General features: G+C 40.5%; 1 protein-coding gene across 1 annotated transcript in view; it reads right to left on the bottom strand.

Moving 5' to 3' along the window:
* Window positions 1–18,734, bottom strand: part of faf1 (Fas (TNFRSF6) associated factor 1) — a 56,973-nt gene that overhangs the window by 23,987 nt on the left and 14,252 nt on the right. Inside the window, exons 8-12 of the mRNA XM_077585047.1 lie at window positions 13,189–13,275; window positions 4,605–4,700; window positions 4,322–4,445; window positions 4,151–4,214; window positions 3,938–4,019 (exon numbers count right to left, since the gene is read on the bottom strand). Of these exons, the coding sequence (XP_077441173.1) occupies window positions 3,938–4,019; window positions 4,151–4,214; window positions 4,322–4,445; window positions 4,605–4,700; window positions 13,189–13,275 (453 nt within the window). The remainder of the gene's footprint in view (window positions 1–3,937; window positions 4,020–4,150; window positions 4,215–4,321; window positions 4,446–4,604; window positions 4,701–13,188; window positions 13,276–18,734) is intronic.

The following is an 18,734-nucleotide window of genomic DNA, read 5'->3' as shown; positions in this document are numbered from 1 at the left end:
GTTATCCACAGGTTCAACATAAGGAATTGATGTCCCACTTTCTCTCGATCTTGATAGTAACTGATGCAATTAGTGCATTTGGTGCAAAGTCCATCATTGTTTTCAAGAAAATGAATTGTGAAATACCTACCGGTACATATGAAAGTATTTATCCATCCATCCATGTTATAATCTAATATATTGTATATTATATTATGAGCAGGGAGGAGGTAATCCTTCTTCAACTAAATTACTATGTCCAACGTCCTGAGCTCAAATCAAATATTCTAATCTATCTACAATATATTAGATTCCCTATGTTACATTTAGTACCGTTTCGATATTTTTTGTAGTTGTAGAGTTGTAGTGTAAAAGAACAAACCAAAGGTCAGTACAACCAAATTTAAAAAGGTAACGACTACCGAATGATGCCAACATAATTAGGTGAACTAGACTAAGACTAAACCAAATAGAAAAAAAACACTTTAATGCGAAGACAACACATATGGAAAGCGTAATTAAAATCTCTACATGTCACATCAGATGATGGCACTGACATTGTCTGTCTAAAAGCAAAAGGTGGCCATTTATTTGTATGTGATTCAATAGCGGTCTTAAAAAATAAACTAATCATTATATTTAAACATTTATTTTGCCTTGTGACTTGACCACAAAAGTGAAAATGGAATCAGTATTAACAGTTGGAAAAGCTCTGACATGGCCGACAATTAGTGAAAAATAATGTGTGTTAGTGATAACAGGTGGCCACTACATATCTAACAGCACAGGCTGGATTGGATTATCCTGCTAATCCCTACTGACACTTGCCAGACACAAAATATATATAGGAACAAATCATGCTCTACCATGTGGCAAGAACAGCAGCTTTTTAAAAATGTGGATGGTGTATAAATGGCAACAGATAAGAATCAGGTGTTTGGCATGTTTTTATGGGCATTTAATAACTTTTTAACCGAGTGCCAGAACATGGTGCTGTATTTTTAAAGAACACTAAGGAAGAAGGGGAGTAAAGCAGATAGTGATTGTGATTGTGATTGTAATACAGATGGCAGCTCAGTCTGGAAAAGCAAACACTTCAAAATGAAGAGCTCAAATGACTGATCTAATGACCTTGCGGACACTGTGGGAAAAACACATGAGATCAATGAGCAGCCACACAGGAGGCTGGATGAAAACATTTTACGTCGTACAAACGGAAACATCGTCAACTTTTAATCTCTGCGACTTTACTAATCTTACTGGTTTGGATTTCATGCTTATAAGTGAGATGGCTTCTTTAAAACCTCTTTGTGGCTAATAAATAACAGGTCGTGTGACTCCCTTAATCATTATTCAGTGCTGTGTTATTCTTACAGGTTCACTTATTGAATCAAGACAAGAGTATCTTGTGATTCAGAGCTCTTCATCTTATGTATATATGCATTCATCAATATGCCAGATGCCATCTCGCTTGTGCTCTTTCCTCTTGACTCTGAAAGGCTATTGCCGGATTCTAAAGCGGATACTTGGCGGAGATAAATCCCTGAACTCCCCACTCCAGCGAGCTATGAATTTTGATGTGTCTTTGTGTGTGGCAGACAGCACAGGAGTGGCGAGCGGAGGAGAGAGGGGTTAGAGTGATTAACCGCTGCGTTGATGTGGATTTAGCAAGGATCGTGGTTAGTGATGGGTGGCCTATCTCTCTGTTCGCTCTGACTAACCGCTGATCCCCAAGAGGGCTCAGCTCAGCTCGGCTCGGCGGCCCAAAGCATTTTCATTAAGGATGGATTGAGTGCATCTCAACAGTCATGCGGCCTCCATCAAACACACATCTTCAGAAACACTTCATCAAATGTAGTGTTTTGCTTAGTGATTAGCTTCACGCAGGCTTTGAGAGAGTACCACTGATTCCGCTGTGTTTCTCCAGTTCAGTTCAATATGCCCTTAATGAAGGAGATCGCGACCAAAAAAAAATTCAAATGGAGGCAAACATTTGGGACGGACGGAAGGCGGAAGTGGCGATACAATCATGCACATATGGAAGTTTCGTGGCCTGGAGGCTCGGATGGTGGCGACAAAATAGGACAAACAAGGAGCAGCTCAAAAAGCTTCTGTTCTCTTCCAAAATTCTTTGCACATATCCATCTTCGCCAAAGCCACACTAACCACAGCACAGTTGGCAGGCTAAATCAAGCTTCCCCCGGACTAAAACAAAAAAAAAAAACTGTGAAAATGTTTTTGCCCCCGTGTGTGGTGGGTGAGTGCAGTACAGGGAGGGTGAACGCCAGGGAGAAGGCGGCCATATTGCACTAGCTTAGGAGAAGGGATCGGCTGAGAAGGAGCTGAAACGCTAAGATTCTCCTCAGTTGTTTCATCTCTATCCTCCACTGTCACCATATTTACTTCTGTCCTCTCTGACTGACTCCCAAGATTCTGTTTCTGCCCATCCCAAGCTTGCTCGCAGTGTACTGGGTGATCTGAACTCCCCTAACATCTTGCCGTGTCCTCGCAGTCTAATGAGAGTGTAATCCACACAAGCTGTCAGTTGATACGTGCTTCCTTAAAAGGACAAAAGCTGAAAAACACGAGGGGGTGACATGGACAACTATAAATAAACCTCTGCAACCAGGGTGAACAGTTGAAGGCTTATGGTAAAATTATAATCAATGTTGCTTCAAAGCCTTGGCCTCACGACATAATAATACAGGGCGAAGATGACTAAGAGTAAATACTGTATTGTGAAACTTAGAATTAAATGAATCCCATCGTCTTTGTCAGTAACATTTGTCTCGGTTTGGCAAATGATGTCATGTTCTAAACTATTCCCATTAACTTTGCAAGATGGCCACAGATTGTGTGGCTTTGCTGTACTTCTGTTGTTCACAAGAAAATACAGTAGTGCTTCACTTTGCCAGTGGCGACACAAATTTACAATATATGTTTGTGTCTAATATTTTATTTATGTGCATGGATTTGCATATAGACATTTATAGTCTTGCTATTCTGTTTAATATTGCGTTAGTGGAATATGAGTTAAGCAGCAAAATCCAGCAGTTTTTATCAATATCAGAAGGTCAGTCATATTGCCAATTGCTGTCGGGTGAAAATGACATCACAGTTGTTCAGGTCTCAGCTAACAGCCAATCACAGCTCAGCTTCAGAAAACAGGTGAGGTGTGATTGGTCGTTGCATGAGCCCTGAGCAACCGTGATGTCATCTTCAGTCGACAGCAAGTGGCAAAATGGCCGCCCCCTGAGATGGATAAAAATGGCTGGATTTTGCTTCATAACTCATATTCCACAAAAGTAATATTAATCAGAACGTCATGTTTAGACTAGAGAAGGCACATATAACGTATTATTGTGAAGAAATGTTTAAGGTTGACTTCCACTATGAGAATATTTTGTAAACAATTACTTATGTTTGGGTCATACAATTACTACAATTAATACTAGTGAGTTACAAAGCAACCACACACTATGTTACTTTTTTGAGTGTCAAATGTTTGAGTCAAGGAGATGATGTCACGCCAGTTTATGCTATTTCACTACGGCTAGTATACTAACTAGTTTAATCATGTGTTTCATGTTAATGTGAAGCCAACTAAGGGGAGTAGCAGTGCTTATTTTTCTCCAACTTAAAGTAGGACGGTCCGTCAATACTGACAGAATGCCCACCTTTGTTGGTTGGCCCTAAAATAAAGTGACGACAAAAGCGTGGATAAAATAGAACGGCGGACCAACAGGTTGGTTCGTCTTAAAAAAAATTAAATGGCCGGAAGGAGGCGCTAGACGCAGACAAATGACTGGCCATCAAAAATATGTAAAATACCCACCACTGCTCATTAGGGTCGCAGGAGAGCAGGCGGGGTACACATTATCAGCATTCCGAATATTGTTGTGATGTAAAGCCGTTACAAATGTCAACATGTTACTGAAAACACAGTTCACTGACTTACTTCTCTGGCTTTGCCATAGAATGACTCTTGAGACGCTGCCTCCAAAGTCCCAATGAAGAACATCGGGTGGTTTTCTCCATACCTGTAGGAAACACACATATAGTACTTATATGTGTATATATATATATATATATATATATATATACAGTACTACATATTGTTACATGCCAATAGTACATTGGGTTCATATGGCAAACACATCAGTGAGCTCACCTTGAAGAAAATTCAGCAGTAAAGTGCAGTAAGGCATCACCTTCATTCTCACTATTCTCTGGCACTGCATGGGCAAAATCAATTGCATGGTCATGTGCTAGCAATAGCTCCAACTGTCATTAGGAACAACAGAGTTGCGCTGAAACGGTAACATCGGTCCACTGTACTTACTCATTGGCGTTTTCCGACAGCTGGAGGAGCCCGTTCCGAACATCTCTGAATCATCCACGCCAAACTCTGACGCGTCCTCAAAATCATCCCCCTCGCTGTCGCTAACCATGTGGACATCTGCGCACTGAGAATGTAAATGACTCATTTTAACAAATGTCAATAACAGACGCATCTCTTTACCACGCTTTTTCAGTTTGTATGTACACACAGCTACAAACGAAGGAAGGAGAGCAACGCAAAGCACAGCTCTCATGGCTGCATTTGTGAGTGCCAATCTAAATACCTCTTCTGTGGGCTCCTGGGCATTGGCTGGTGAGGACCTTCGACAAACAGTGAGGTGATGGCAGGGATAGTTGATCCCAGAGGCAGCTAGCGTTATCTAAGACAGGAAATAAAATGCCATTCAGCGACTGACACCTTAGAGTAGACCACATTTGATCTGACTGAAGTCAAAATAAAACGCAAATTATGCACTTTTAAGTTTGACGCGCACATGTGAGAAGAACAAGCGAGCATGAGCAACAACTTGTGTCTTCAGTACTGCCAAACAACGCCTCTTGCAGCTATTCTTCACAAAAGTGACTAGCAACAATGCCAACAGTGGTCCTCACGTAAGAAACTTTTATTTACTGTATAGTGGAAGGAACTTCACGATTAATGCATACACACTGTAGTTTTATCAAGTAGCAGCTTATTATTATTGAAACCTTACAATTTAATGGATCATATCAGGGTTTCCCCCAGTGCTTAATAAGGCTGTTCATTAAAAAAAAAAAAAAGGGGGGGGCGGTTGGTTTCTCACTCTTTACATTAGAACTTGGTGATGATCAGTTATCTAGTTTTTGTGAAAACTTGACAGATGGATCGAAAGTAGAAGTAGCAAATGTGCAAAAACAACCTCTTTTGATGAGTTAAAAACGGTAAGAAAAACCTAAACCTGTTTTACTGAAACGACTTTCACATTGAAATCTACAGACTAATGAGCTGCTTAATCCACAGTCAGGACTGAAAATGTCAGAATGCAGTAGGGACTCATTACAACTGGTGTCTGCATGCTTAGGCCCAAGGGACATCAACAATATGAGCTGTACAAAGCAGAGTGAAACAAAAGACACCTGCTTTTACAAAACGATGAGATCGGAGATTAATTGCCATCATATAACAATGTGGGACACAACAGAAAAAAATCAGAGTCAATATTTCCTCAACAAGATAACATCTTAATTGCCGTCAACAAAACCCATTAAAGGCATGACTATCTTGCCATCTCTTGCGCCCTGAATGACACCATTGTCCGAACGATACAACACTATATTCACTGACATGTGCTAATTGTGAAAGAGAAAGTGAATACAGAAAGCCCAGATGCAGACTCTTTTTCTGGGAGAGTGAACTTCTAAAAAACAGGACTGAGTCGGGGCACGCAGGCTGGGCTGGTGAGGGGGAGAAAAGAGGCAGAGGAGTTGTTCGTCCCCTGCAGAGGTGCTGTGATCTGTTCGGATACACAAAGAGCAGCTGGACGTGGTTGAATCAGGACACGATTACATGCAACGCCAATTGAGTCTGAAAAGGCCTGCACAGACCGCAGGGAGTTTGTGTCTCTCTCTTAAGAAGAGTCTGGTTCTTCATGCAGGTCTACACTTCTATGGCACAATAGAACACAATGACCACTCGACCGTGTCAGCTACATTAAACTTTTGGTCTGTTTTGCGGTGTACCAGACAAGATAAGAAACATATCAGATACAAATCCAACGTACACTACATCTTCGGATACCAACTACACAAGAGTTTGTAGTTTAAAAAAAAATGTTCCGAAAAAGTATGATGACAAGAGCAGAGAATGCTTTTAAAAAACTATATAAAACAGGAATTTGATTGTAGCTAACCACACATTTAAACTCCATGACACAAGTGCATGAAAAACATAACCAAACTTTATATTACATTAAAACCATTCCAATGAGGCCATCATTACTTAAAGTGGAAGTCAATCAATCAATTAAACATTTATTGACAATAATGTTATATGTGACCTCACTAGTCTAAACATGACATTATGATTAATATTGCACTTGTAGAATATGTGTTATGAAGTTATCCATCTCAGGAGGCGGCCATTTGTTGACTAAAGATGATATCACAGATGATCGGGGCTCAGGAAACGACCAATCACAGCTCACCTTTTTTCTGAAGCTGAGCTGTGATTGGTTGTTACCTAAGACCTGAGTAATTGTGATGTAATTTTCATTTAGACTAGTGGGGCTGCGTAGAATATATTATTGTCAAGAATTTTTTGGTGGGTTGACTTCCCTTTAAGAGGCTGTTTACTGTAAATAATATTTAACTATTCCTTCGGGTCACTTTTTATTCACAAGGGCATGTTGGGAGAGTAAAACCGCCAAATTTAAAAATAGAGAAAAAAAAACTCATCTATTTTATATTCCAATTTAAACTCTCAGCAATGACAGATGTGTTTGCCACTCAAGACTGCTCTATTTTGACCAATGTATTAAAAAATACACTTATTATTACCAGCAGGACAATAAGTTGTCTCACTCACTGATGTGTGCAACAAAAAAAAAAAACTCCCCATCGACTAACTTGCCGTGTAGTGTGTCAGGTGTAAAAAGACAAAACAGATTATGTTTCTTGTCTATTACCAATTTGTCATGAGTGTAAGCGTCACACCCCAGGAACACCAACGAAGAACACTTAACGGAATTGGCTCATATTTGCTCATGTAACTTAACTCCACCTTGGTTAGCAGTAGCACTCTTGGCCGAGGCATTAAATAAACGTGTAATCCATATTTCTCAAAGCCTGAAGTGACAGAAAAGGATGTATTATCAGTCTGTGAATGTTTGAATCAACAAGAGGTCTGGCAGGAAATCTAGCCACGAGTCTGATTTGAGAGGTGAACTAGAAGTGGTGGCAAGAGATGTTGTAGGTGTTGAGAGGGACGAACACATAGGGTCTGAGTCTTAATGGTGTGAGGAGAAGGGCCCCGCCCAATTATTCTGCCAAGTTCCCCCATCGAGTGGCAATCAAACGTGAGAATCTTAACAGCGGCTGTCGAGAAGATCTCCATAAACCCTTTCCTCACACTCCTCACAATGAGGGGCTTTGGTCTGAGGGCCTCATAAGTGTATAAATAAAGTTGATCACTTCCCTTGTCAAAAACAGCCTGCAGGCTTCGGGGGCTGACATGGATGCAAGGAGGGAAGGGGGGAAAAATTGGGAGTGGAGAGCCTCTCAATCCGCTTCCTTGCTTTGACCCCATGGCTTCTCCCGATGTTGAGGGACACAAGTGCAGCTTGAAGGCTCAGTGGTAAAATGTGGAAACAAGGCTGAAGCGCCGCAGGGCATGAGAGGATGGGGTGACTAGGTTAACCCCCCCGTACCCACCCGACAAATTGGCCTCTCCCACATCTCCTCACAAAGGGACCTGGCTCCTCTTTTTTGGATTCTTTTAATTAACACTTGCATTGAGGGTCCAAGCATTCAGTGGCTGATACAGGAAAAGAATGCCCCTCTCTTCCACTCTGCTGTTACCTCTCCATTTGCACTCTTTCCCCCTTTTCTACCTTTTCTCTCTCTCCATTCTTTCTGTTTTATTTTTATTTTTTCTTGTGTACACAGTGTTTGGATTAGGAAGACTGGCAGTTGTGTGAGATAATGACTGTTAACAGCTGTGCTGACAGTTCTACCTTTTTCCGCTATTTCTTTGATAGGACAAATGAAGAACAGGGAGAGCATGATGAACTTTCATGTCGTGGTGTCGTGGTGTTACCTCCAATTCAAGTCGACCTGAAACATTTCTTGACAATAATATTACATGTGACCTCACAAGTCTCAACACAACGTTCTGATTAATATTACATTTGTGGAATATGAGTTATGTAGCAAAATCCAGCCGTTTTTTATCCATCTCAGGTGGCGGCCATTTTGCCACTTGCTGTCGACTGAAGATGACATCACAGTTGCTCAGGGCTCAGGCAACGACCAATCACAGCTCACCTGTTTTCTGAAGCTGCACTGTGATTGGTTGTTACCTGAGACCTGAGCAACTTTGATGTCATTTTCACTCGACAGCAAGTGGCAATATGGCCGGCCTTCTGATATTGATAAAAACTGCTGGATTTTGCTGCTTAACTCGTATTCCACTAACGCAATATTAACCAGAATAATATTTAGACTAGTGGGGCTGCATAGAACATATTGTCTAGAAATGTTGGGGAGGTTGAATTCCTCTTTAAAACTACAACTAACAATTGAAATTATTTTTGACTACATGAAAAAAATACATGAGAAGGCTTTTTAATGAGGGAAGGGGAAAAAAATGGAAAATGCAACAGACGGAACGTGAAGCTGAATGTCACCTGAAGGCAGACAATCGAACCACGGAGGGGTCTCCTGAGCTTACAGCTCAGCCGTGTTGTTATGGAAACAGAAGCCCCCTCACCACCCCCAAACAATAAAAGTATGATTCCATAGGCCACTGTCAGGTAGAGAAGAATTCCATTAATGCCAGCTAGGAAATGCGAGAGAGGGGATGGCCGACAAGGCGAGGCATCTCTCGGGCTCTGCAGCATTAATACATTAGCAAACACCATGAAACACTACATAAATGTCAGCAATTACAGCCCTGCTGGAAGGATGTGTTGTAGAGGGGGCTGAGGGCTTGAGAGGATGAGGGGATGTAATAAAAGGATTCTGCCAATCACTCCTACAGGTATAGAGGAAGCAAACACTGCCAATCATAACGACTCATGAGGCCTGCATGGAAAGTCTCCACAAGGTAACTGGAGCAGAAAAGCGCACACAATAACACAGCAAACTGAATAAAGTGTTGTCCAGTGATACATGAGCATTATCCATCCTGATCTAATTTCAAGGTTCCTTGGGACCTTGAATGACTTGGAGAACAATAAACAATGAAACACATTGAGTAGACAGTACCCAGGTGACGCAACACTTAACAAGCTTGTTCCTCCAAAATGTGAGAATTTCTCCCGGGCAAAGTAATTTCATACACTTAAACAACACATGACACAATTACACGCACAATAGCATGACTCCATAGCCTCTTTTGTTTCCTCAGAAGAACAACTGAGTGAGAAGAGGGAGTTAATATCCAAATGACCCGAGCAGGAGCATTGAAATTACTGATTAAACCCAGGCGACAACACTGCTATTTGCTGTGGTTAAAAATCTTTACACTAAATTACAATGAGACCTCCAAAAATCTCATTGTGGTCTTATTTAGGTTTAAAAAATATAGATATTAAAAAATCAAGACTTCAAAACAATATTATACGTGACGTCACACAAGCCGTAAGAGCAAGTATTGTGAAACATCTATTCACACTGTTGATTTTTTCTTTTTATGCCGTCACAAAAGATATCAGTGATGGCAAATAATAAATAAAATAAAAATATGTGAGCATAGGCTATAGTCAGTACTATGCCAGTGATAACACAGAATTATTTATTTATTTTCAATTTTTGCAGTTCACATCGCATTGATGCTAGCACAATTGGATGAATTGAATAAAAAGTTTGGAATCTCCAGTGATTAATTTCGATTTCCCCGTTGAATATGACAAGTGTTGTACTTCGGTTCTCCTCTGTTTATATCCTGATACAATGCTTGCTAGACAGTTGAGCCAACCCACTTAAGGAAACCCTAACACCAAAACGCCAACACCAGTGTGTTAACAGGTGTCTTTTGAGAATGCTTTTGAACACACCTAGCCTGACACTTTGTTTACATTATTGTATGTTTGTGATTTTCGGGATTGTTTTCCCACATTCTGTCTCTCACACCTGAAGTGTACCTATGATGAAAGTTACAGAGCACGGTCATCATTTCTCGTGGGAGAACTTGCACAATCGGTGGCTGACTAAATACTTTTTTTTGCCCCACTGTATCTGTTGTACAGATGGATTGGAGTTCAATATTCAACCCTAGACACAGTGTGCAATACGAATAATTGCAAAAACAAATACACACAAATGTCAATTCAAGCAGACAAACAGTAATATAACACAATTAAAGAGGGGAAGTGGACTTAAGTGGTAATCGATTCCAATGAAGGCGAACTGGTGTGTGGAGCGAAACGTAATCTCGGGCCTCTGGGCTGCCATGTTTATTGGCCCAAAACCCGGGAGATGAGACTGGGCTAATGAGCTAGACACTAACACTGGCTCCCTACCCACCTGCTTGGCCGGCCAAGTCCCAGGCTTTCTCTGTTAATACCTTCAGACGTTTCAATAAGGGAGCTGAGGCTGAAGCAGAGGCCATTATTACACTTCAGTCGCTCTGCTTTTTAATATCACCTCATCCGGGTGGTGAACAGGCCTGAGATGATTGGATAGGTTGCAGTGGCCATCATAAACTACCAATGGTGAACCACTGATGATCAATATACAGAACTTCAAAAAAAGGGGAATTCTAGAATATATGATGTGGGCTAGTGGTTAAAACAAATCTGTTATTATATTAAAAATATGTTCATTATTGCGGTTATCGTTTAATAATGACGGCTATGTCAAACATGTTCATTACTTTAATTAGTTAAGTTACACGAGTCCGATTAGGAACAGCTTTCAGTATGCTCAATGGCATAAGACGTACCGGTAATTGCTGGGAGCAGATTTTATGATTGCCTGCTCTTGGATGAAAACACACACACACACACACACACACACAAAAAAAAAATCGCTATTTAAATAACTTTAAAAGTCTTAAGATATTTTTGTTGCTAATGTTTGTAGATTAGAAAGAGAATTATAGACTAGCATGATAATGGAAAAGGCTTTATATTCATGTTATTACTCCATTCTTGGTGATAGAACTGGGTTTTATCCCGATCCCCAAGCAGCTTGATGTTCCTGTGACTATAGTGGCGTAACGCATATTAGTCAGAAAGTGTAGTTAACAGAAATAGAAGAATTTGCTTGCGCTGTCTCATACTTTAAGGGGCAAAATGTGATTATCTAGTCAAAGTCTGGATCACTGATTTTAATGTTTTTTATTGTTTTTTTGGGGTTATATATTTATTTATTTTTGTTCAAACAACTTCAATCTAAACTGAAACTGTAGTTAAGTTGCCCGTGTGAATGCAGCTCCGGGTTAAAAAAAGAAAAAAAGATGCCAATAACAATGCTTCGAACTTCAAACAACAATCACATAGATCTAAAAGGTAAACGCTAGCTCAGGGTGAACCTATGTGCACAGCGGCTCCACAGTGTAGCATAATAAACCATTCCTTACAATTAGCATGGGAACACGTACGCCGTCAAAGACGGGGTGAGACAAAAGGGGTCAGAGGTTCCACAAGGTTCTACTTCTGATCAGCTTGACTGTGTGGAGGATGAATGGCCGGGATGAGCGACCTCGGGATGAGTAAGGTCAGTGGGACTCAATGATGTGAGCTACAATGTCCACAGAAAGAGGGCACAAGATGGGAGCGGTCTTTGACATCTTAATTAGCTTCTGACAGATGGCTTTGGCACGGCACAGTTCCGATGCATTTATTGCAAGTATTATAATGCCATTGGTGTAAACCATGGATTGGTAAGCGTAATAGTACTTCAGACCACAGTCTTGGATTCAAGCACTAGAGAGCATGCCCTATAGACAAATACTGTATGTGTTAAAATAAGGGAACAGTTATAGATTAACTTTTTGTAATAGAGAGTCCAAACATAAATGGCCCTTCACAAATATACATAAGTTAACTATGTCAGAGCGCTTTTGCGTACTAAGCATTTTGCACCGCAGTCAGCTTGACATCGGTCCTGTCAAAGTCAATGACTGCTTCTGAGACAAAAATTCTAAATAAAAGCCATTTAAAGCATTAATATCTAATGTGCTTTTATTTTGACCTTGTTGCACAAAGAACAGTAGCCTATGGCAGATGGCCTGCCTAAAGTAGCTCCCCTCAAAGGACTACACTCCGAGAGGATGTGCTGTGGCTTCGATGGTCTGTCAAAAAATGTCTTTACGCGAAAGCGGCCAGAAGTGCAAAAAAGACTGGCCAATAGACTTCTGCCCAAGAGAACTCTGCTAAATTAACCAGCTGATCATAGGGTCGCATACTCCAAGTCTAAGGTGGGCTATTCAATTTTCAAAGGCTACGCGAGAAACTCAAATGAGAACTCAATTGTGTTAAATATGAATTTAATGTCTTTATATAAAAGAGTATTGTTGCATTGTTTTAATTAAATGCCAATCCCTGATATGTTTTTTTGTAATAAGGGAAAAAATAAATAAATGTGGTGAAAAAAGTTCAGTTACATTAAAATTATATATTTACTCATATTAATAATAATTCACTATCTAATCAACTTGTCTAATGTACTTATTTTTTTCTCTTTTTTTAAAGGGTGCTGACATGAGTACAAACCAGTATTAGTTGTTCTTCCCTCCACTATGAAGGAAATAAAATCGTTGGCTTGATGCAATTCTTTTTTATTTTTTTGTTTAAATATTTTTTGATTTTTTAAATCTTCAGTATTATTATTATTCGTTATTTCTTGTAATATTTTTAAATATATATATTTATTCATTATTATTATTATTTGTTTTTGTTTTTTTAATATTCATCATTAATATTATTATTATTATTATTATTATTTTATTAATTGCTATAATAATCACCAAACAAAAACCTCTGGTGCTTAATGTGCGCACCCCTGAATATAAAATCTCTGACCACATAAAGCCATTCACAGCTAAATGCATGTCAAAGCAAACAGGTGGCTCTACTTGAAGCTGTAAGAAGTGCACAGTCCAACTATTACACAAAAGAGACAAATAAAAACAATATGCAAAACGTCAACTGCCAAGGGGCTTCTTACAGAGTCATCAGAGGCTGATGCTGGCCATCCTTCCCACTGTTGATGCCGTACTGGGATGTTGGTTAGGTCTGAAACGTTCCTCTTCACCTGCAAACACAAGCAATAGGTATCACTGTACATTCGGAGCCTACATATAAAAAGTTAGTAATGATAAAATATGCAATATTACATTTTGAAGAGTATTTAAATAGTAAATACAATGAAGGCAAAGCGTAACAAAGCAGTTGAACCAAAGGAGGAAGCCGCACCAAAAAAAAAAAGGGGGCAGTGTTTTTAGCATTCCTCAGATGCCGTAGCTAATGCCCTGTATCAACAGCCCCACGTTCTGAAATGAACAGTATTTCTCTCCCCCCATTCACGCGCGGATGCTGTATCTGCATCAATTAATAACATTCCATGCTTTTAAACAGTTAGCGGCCGGCAGCGCCTGGCCCAAAGGGTGCCGCGCTGCGCCGTTCAGCACAGTGTTGGTTTAAAGGCCTAACGCCAGCCTGATGTGCGCCATCCGAAAGGTGATCAAAGTCCACCGGCGTCTGAGCGCTGGCAGCCGTGGATTCGCCGGCATTTGTTTAGCGAGAGCCACAGTTTTCGGGCCCGCGGGGCTGGACATTGATGCTGAGAAAACTGCCCATTGTAGGGGAGAGCCCACGGGTCAAATCCTGTCTTTGTAAAAAGTACTGAGGAGAGATAGATCCCTGAGCATATGAAGGGCTGCTGGTCATGCAAGTGGAAACTTAAAGAACACTACTAACACAACATCAATGTCAATGTCGAGCACATGCCTGAAACAGTGGATTGTGAAGACTATGGGGGGAACGTTTCTCCTAGAGGGGAGACACATCAGCCAGCAACATTATGACCAATTGCACGATCTAATGAAATACAATACAATAACTTTTTTTTTTTATATATATATATTATTACAGAGATAGAAATGCTCAGTTTTTTGCTCAACAAAGTTTATTAATGTCACTATAGTTTATAGTTTACTACATTGCTTCAATGTTGAGAGCTGTGCAGTTGAGAGTTACACAATAATAAATCTGAAAGCCAAAAGAAGAATTATGTCAGCCAAAAATGAGCATTAATAAAAGACAGCTTTTTTTCATACAGCTAATGTTGCGGCTAATTTATTTTGTAATGGGCCAGGTACCGTAGAGAATCAGAACAGTCCCTAAAAATAAAACTAGAGATAGACCGATATGGTTTTGTCAGGGCCAATATCGATTATTAGTAGTCAAGGACCGCAATAACCGATATTTGGAACCGATATTCATTTTCACTAAAAAGGGAAAATATTGGCATCGAAATTTTAGAAAAATTGAAACTCCAGCTCTAAATTATTTGGAATTTTTAAGCCCATGTTTATTGAGCAACTCGAAAAATGTTGGGAGTTTTAAAAAAAACAACTAAATCTTAGCCAATAGACATCTTTGTATCTTTGTTCAGGGATCTCCCAAGGGCAGTAGCCTGTCTTCAAAAGTTACATAAAAACTTAAGTAAATAGCTCCCTATTGTTTTCTACAGTAAATAAAATTGTTCAAAAGATCTCAAGTATTACAATTTTACTTATCTTAATTTTACTTTCAAAGAAAAACAGAAGGTGCAGAGAGTTCCAAGGGTCAGAAGCATCTCTGAAAATTTAAATACCCGGTAATTAGTTCCCTAAGTTAACACTTTTTTTTTTTTAAATTGATCTATTATCGGCCGTATGATTCTTCAAAATGGCCGATGCTGATATTTGTCCAAATGCTGAATATACGATAATCGGTCTATACCTAAATAAAACAAAAACAATAAATGAGTGGCACAATCCACCTTTTTTGTCTGTGAGTTGTAAAGCCCTCACACCATACTGCTCCGAGCTGACCCTCATGATGAGAAGTCATAGCCAGGATGGAGGGCTGGGGGTCAGAGCGGGTGGCCAGTGTTATTACAGAGTGTAATATCTATGTTTGACCAGCCGCACTACAGGGATTTGCCTGACCGCCGAGCCCCTCGATGAGAAGAGGGGTAAAGAGAGGAAAGGAGAGGCATAAGCACTAGTAATGAAGAGACTGCTGTCAGAGGTTAAAGCAGGCTGAGAGAAACAACAAACTAATGCCCACCACAGAGAGAGTGAAGGTGAGAGGTGGGGACAGAGGAGAGTGGAGACAGAAATTGAAAGTCGAGGAGAAGCCGCTCTCTTTGTGGAAGGAGAACACGGCATCCCACCAGCATAAACTTTTGCCAGTCGATGACATTTCAAGAGCAAAATTACAACCTAATAAAACGCAAGACTCCACAGTATGCTGTATACTTAACATCTCAAAGTATTAAAGGTATGTTGCAGTACCTTAGCAAGCTTTACCGACAGCATTTAGCCAGTGTCTGTCTAGCAATGTCCAACACAATATAGCAGCAATACTGTCTAATGCTGCCCCCTGTCTTCCATAACAGAAATCTAATTGGCCAAGATTTAAAGATTTTTTTTCTTCTTGGTGGCAAGTCAAAATATGATAAAATAGAATAGAAAAAATTAAAAATAGAATTTCCTTATATTGCAGGGCAGTTGCAGCCCATGATTCTGAATGACTATCAAACATAGTCGTGAAAATACAAAAGCTAAATGCGGCATTTAAGGTAACACCATTTCAAATTGTGGAGTTCTGACTGTGGTGTTTGGTTGAGAAAAGTCATCGAGAAATCTGGCCTGCCTGGCTCTGGTGCTGAACGACAAGGCGATGATTCTCACAGCACAATTAATGATCCGATCATTGTAAATGCCAATTGCCTGTAATCCCCGCCTGGAAGCCAATCAAAGAGTTTCCATTAAACAGTCACAAGCTTTCTCCCTCGTGCTCCCTTTCTTCATCTCCCCATGGCACCAGATGTCTTCCATTCCTTTATTTTAGCCACCCTTCCTTTTCTCAGCTCAGTAGCCTTGTCATCTTTTGGTTCCTCAATGACTCCCAGCTGCGAAACACGGATGGGCCCCAGGCCCAACCCTGGGGGGCAGCAGAAGAGGGAAATCCCCAGGACAACGGGTCTGGTCACGGACAACTCGGAGCCCGGCAGCCATCTCTATTCTACCCGCTACTTCCCTGGCAAACATTTGCTCTACAGCTTAGCTCACATGCTAGCCAGCTACTTACCCCCACACTCTTGTCTAGTAATGCCAATCAGAGTGTACCCAGCCCTGTGCTCGGGACACAGAGAAGAAAGAAGTTAGAGACGGGACACTGGGAGACACATGGAGAATGAAGGCGCAGAAAAGGAGGGGCAAGGGCAGATCCCTCGGAGCCACAAGGCAAAGCCAGAGCCTTGTGCAAAGACAAACAAGAAGACAGGACTGTCCCTATTGATATGCACAAGCAGGACCATCAGCTAGTTTTCAGTGGGACAAAAGAGTGTGCAGCGAGAGAAGGGCGCTCTGTAGTGGAGTCCATATGTCTGTGACTAGACACAGTATGAACAGAAAGGGGAGCCAGGCTGGTTGGATATGGTGTTACTTCTTTGTTGCACTCTCAAGTCCTAGTAGGAGCACAAATACACTCCACATGCTGGATGGCGGAGTCACTGATGGTGTAGCGTAGCGGTTCACTCGCCTGACTTCTGTGCAGGGCAGAGTGGGTTCCGTTACCACTCACTGATCATGTCAATGTGAATGTAGGGATGGGCCAGCACCAATAGCAGGTCTTATTTCAAGGTGTCAGTACTTGTGGCGGCCAACCTCTTGTGGCCATTTTATGATCAGGAACAAGAAATTAGAAATTATAATAATAATAGAAAATTGACATTAATTTCATGCAATTTTAAGGAGAAATGCTATGTTGGGATATATAGGTCTTGCTTTAAAATGATCCGCAATTGTTTTTGGTGGGAAATTTTATGTAAAATGGTAAGTATCAGTCATATTGGTATTTGGTATCGGTGACCAGTGGTATTGAACATCCCTAGTGGATTTTCTCTATATGTGCCCTATGATTGACTGGCGACCATTAGTAGCAGAAATGTATTCCAATTTTTGCTCAAGTCAGCTGGGACAAGTTCCAGTTCCTGGCAACCCTGAACAGAATGAACGGTATGGAAAATGGATGGATGGATCTTGGATGGCCATTTGATCACATTTATTGAAATCAATAAATAAATAAATAGACAATAAATGTAAATACTTTTTTTGTTTTGTAATGTGATGGAAAAAATTCTCTGAAACTTGTGGAATCCTTTTTTTAATGATCGCATGACGTCCCACAGCTACATCCTGTTTCTCTGGCGAGCAAACTAGAAGAGACTTTATCAATTGCACCTGCTAGTTGCCGTCAGGTGGTGGGTTCTATTTTGACTTTGTTGATTTAAGACGCAACAAATCAACAATCTCTTCCCCAATTATTTGATTATTTGTCCCATTTGTAGTTCTCATGTTAGCATAAATTTACCCCACAACATGATTTCTCTGTTATTGATAACTTGCAGATGGATTTTGTCAATAAGTCCCACCGTAGTGTGACAACATTATTCAATTCATCATCAAGCTAACAAATGAATAAATAAATAACCAAGATCCCTTGCTAAAGAGTAAATATATAGAAGGGCATGGTCAACATGGAGTGTGCAGAATCCAGATCCATTCAGGTTAAAGTTCTGGGCCTCATTTTCTCTCCAGGGGTCCCCCGAGATGCCTAAAGACAAGCATGCGTAAGGAAAAGCCCACAACATGGAGGCCCGTTAAAGCCCACATTGTCCCTGCGCGGTTCCCTACAGCCTCTTACAGCACCCCCACCATGCCGACAGTCCTTAGCCTACTTTCTGGAACTATGGTTTTCCCCCTCCCACACCACGGGGAACCCTCCCCAGTGTTTGTAATCCCAGTAGAAACACTTAAGGTTCACAGTGGGTGCTCATCAAAACCATCTGGCTGCGAAGAAGCGAAAAAGATGGCAGAGTAGGAGGAATAGGACAGCGCAAATAAGGAGGGAGCCAGGAAATCAGGGAGGCAAGAAGCCTCCTTACAGCTCTGATGCTGGTTATACTAATCTGGTCAATTAGCACCATTATAAACCCTGCGCGCAGCCTGATTATTATCAGTATGATCTTCACACTCACGGAGTTAGCAAGGCCCTGTAGTGGCAGCAGTAAGTTCTCATTCGCGGCTGGAGAGTTAATAATTAGGCTCTATTTTTTTTTTTTACTTGTCAAATGGAAAAACAGAAAGTTAAAGGTAATCCAATATTAGACAGTTGAAGTACAATTGTACACCAGCACCAACAACCAAAATATTAAACGTCCTGCAGAATAAAAACACATCTGACAATGTCAATTAAAAGCATTTTAGTGTTGGAATTTCTTACGTTTTGCAATGGATCTCATTCTGTGGTTATATCTTGTCAAGGGTATAGCGAGAGTAATCAAGTACATACAGATTTCCATTTTCCACAGAAACTTTCTAAATTTGCAATGATGGACCATCGTAATACCCCAAAACTCCAATAACAGAAACCATAATTACAAAACACGCATAAAACCAACAGTTTGGTCACAGGTTAAAAAAACATTATTATTATTAC

Source organism: Vanacampus margaritifer, chromosome 13 (assembly GCF_051991255.1).
Source record: "Vanacampus margaritifer isolate UIUO_Vmar chromosome 13, RoL_Vmar_1.0, whole genome shotgun sequence".
NCBI classification, from domain to species: domain Eukaryota; kingdom Metazoa; phylum Chordata; class Actinopteri; order Syngnathiformes; family Syngnathidae; genus Vanacampus; species Vanacampus margaritifer.
This window is presented reverse-complemented; position numbering and strand designations above follow the sequence as displayed.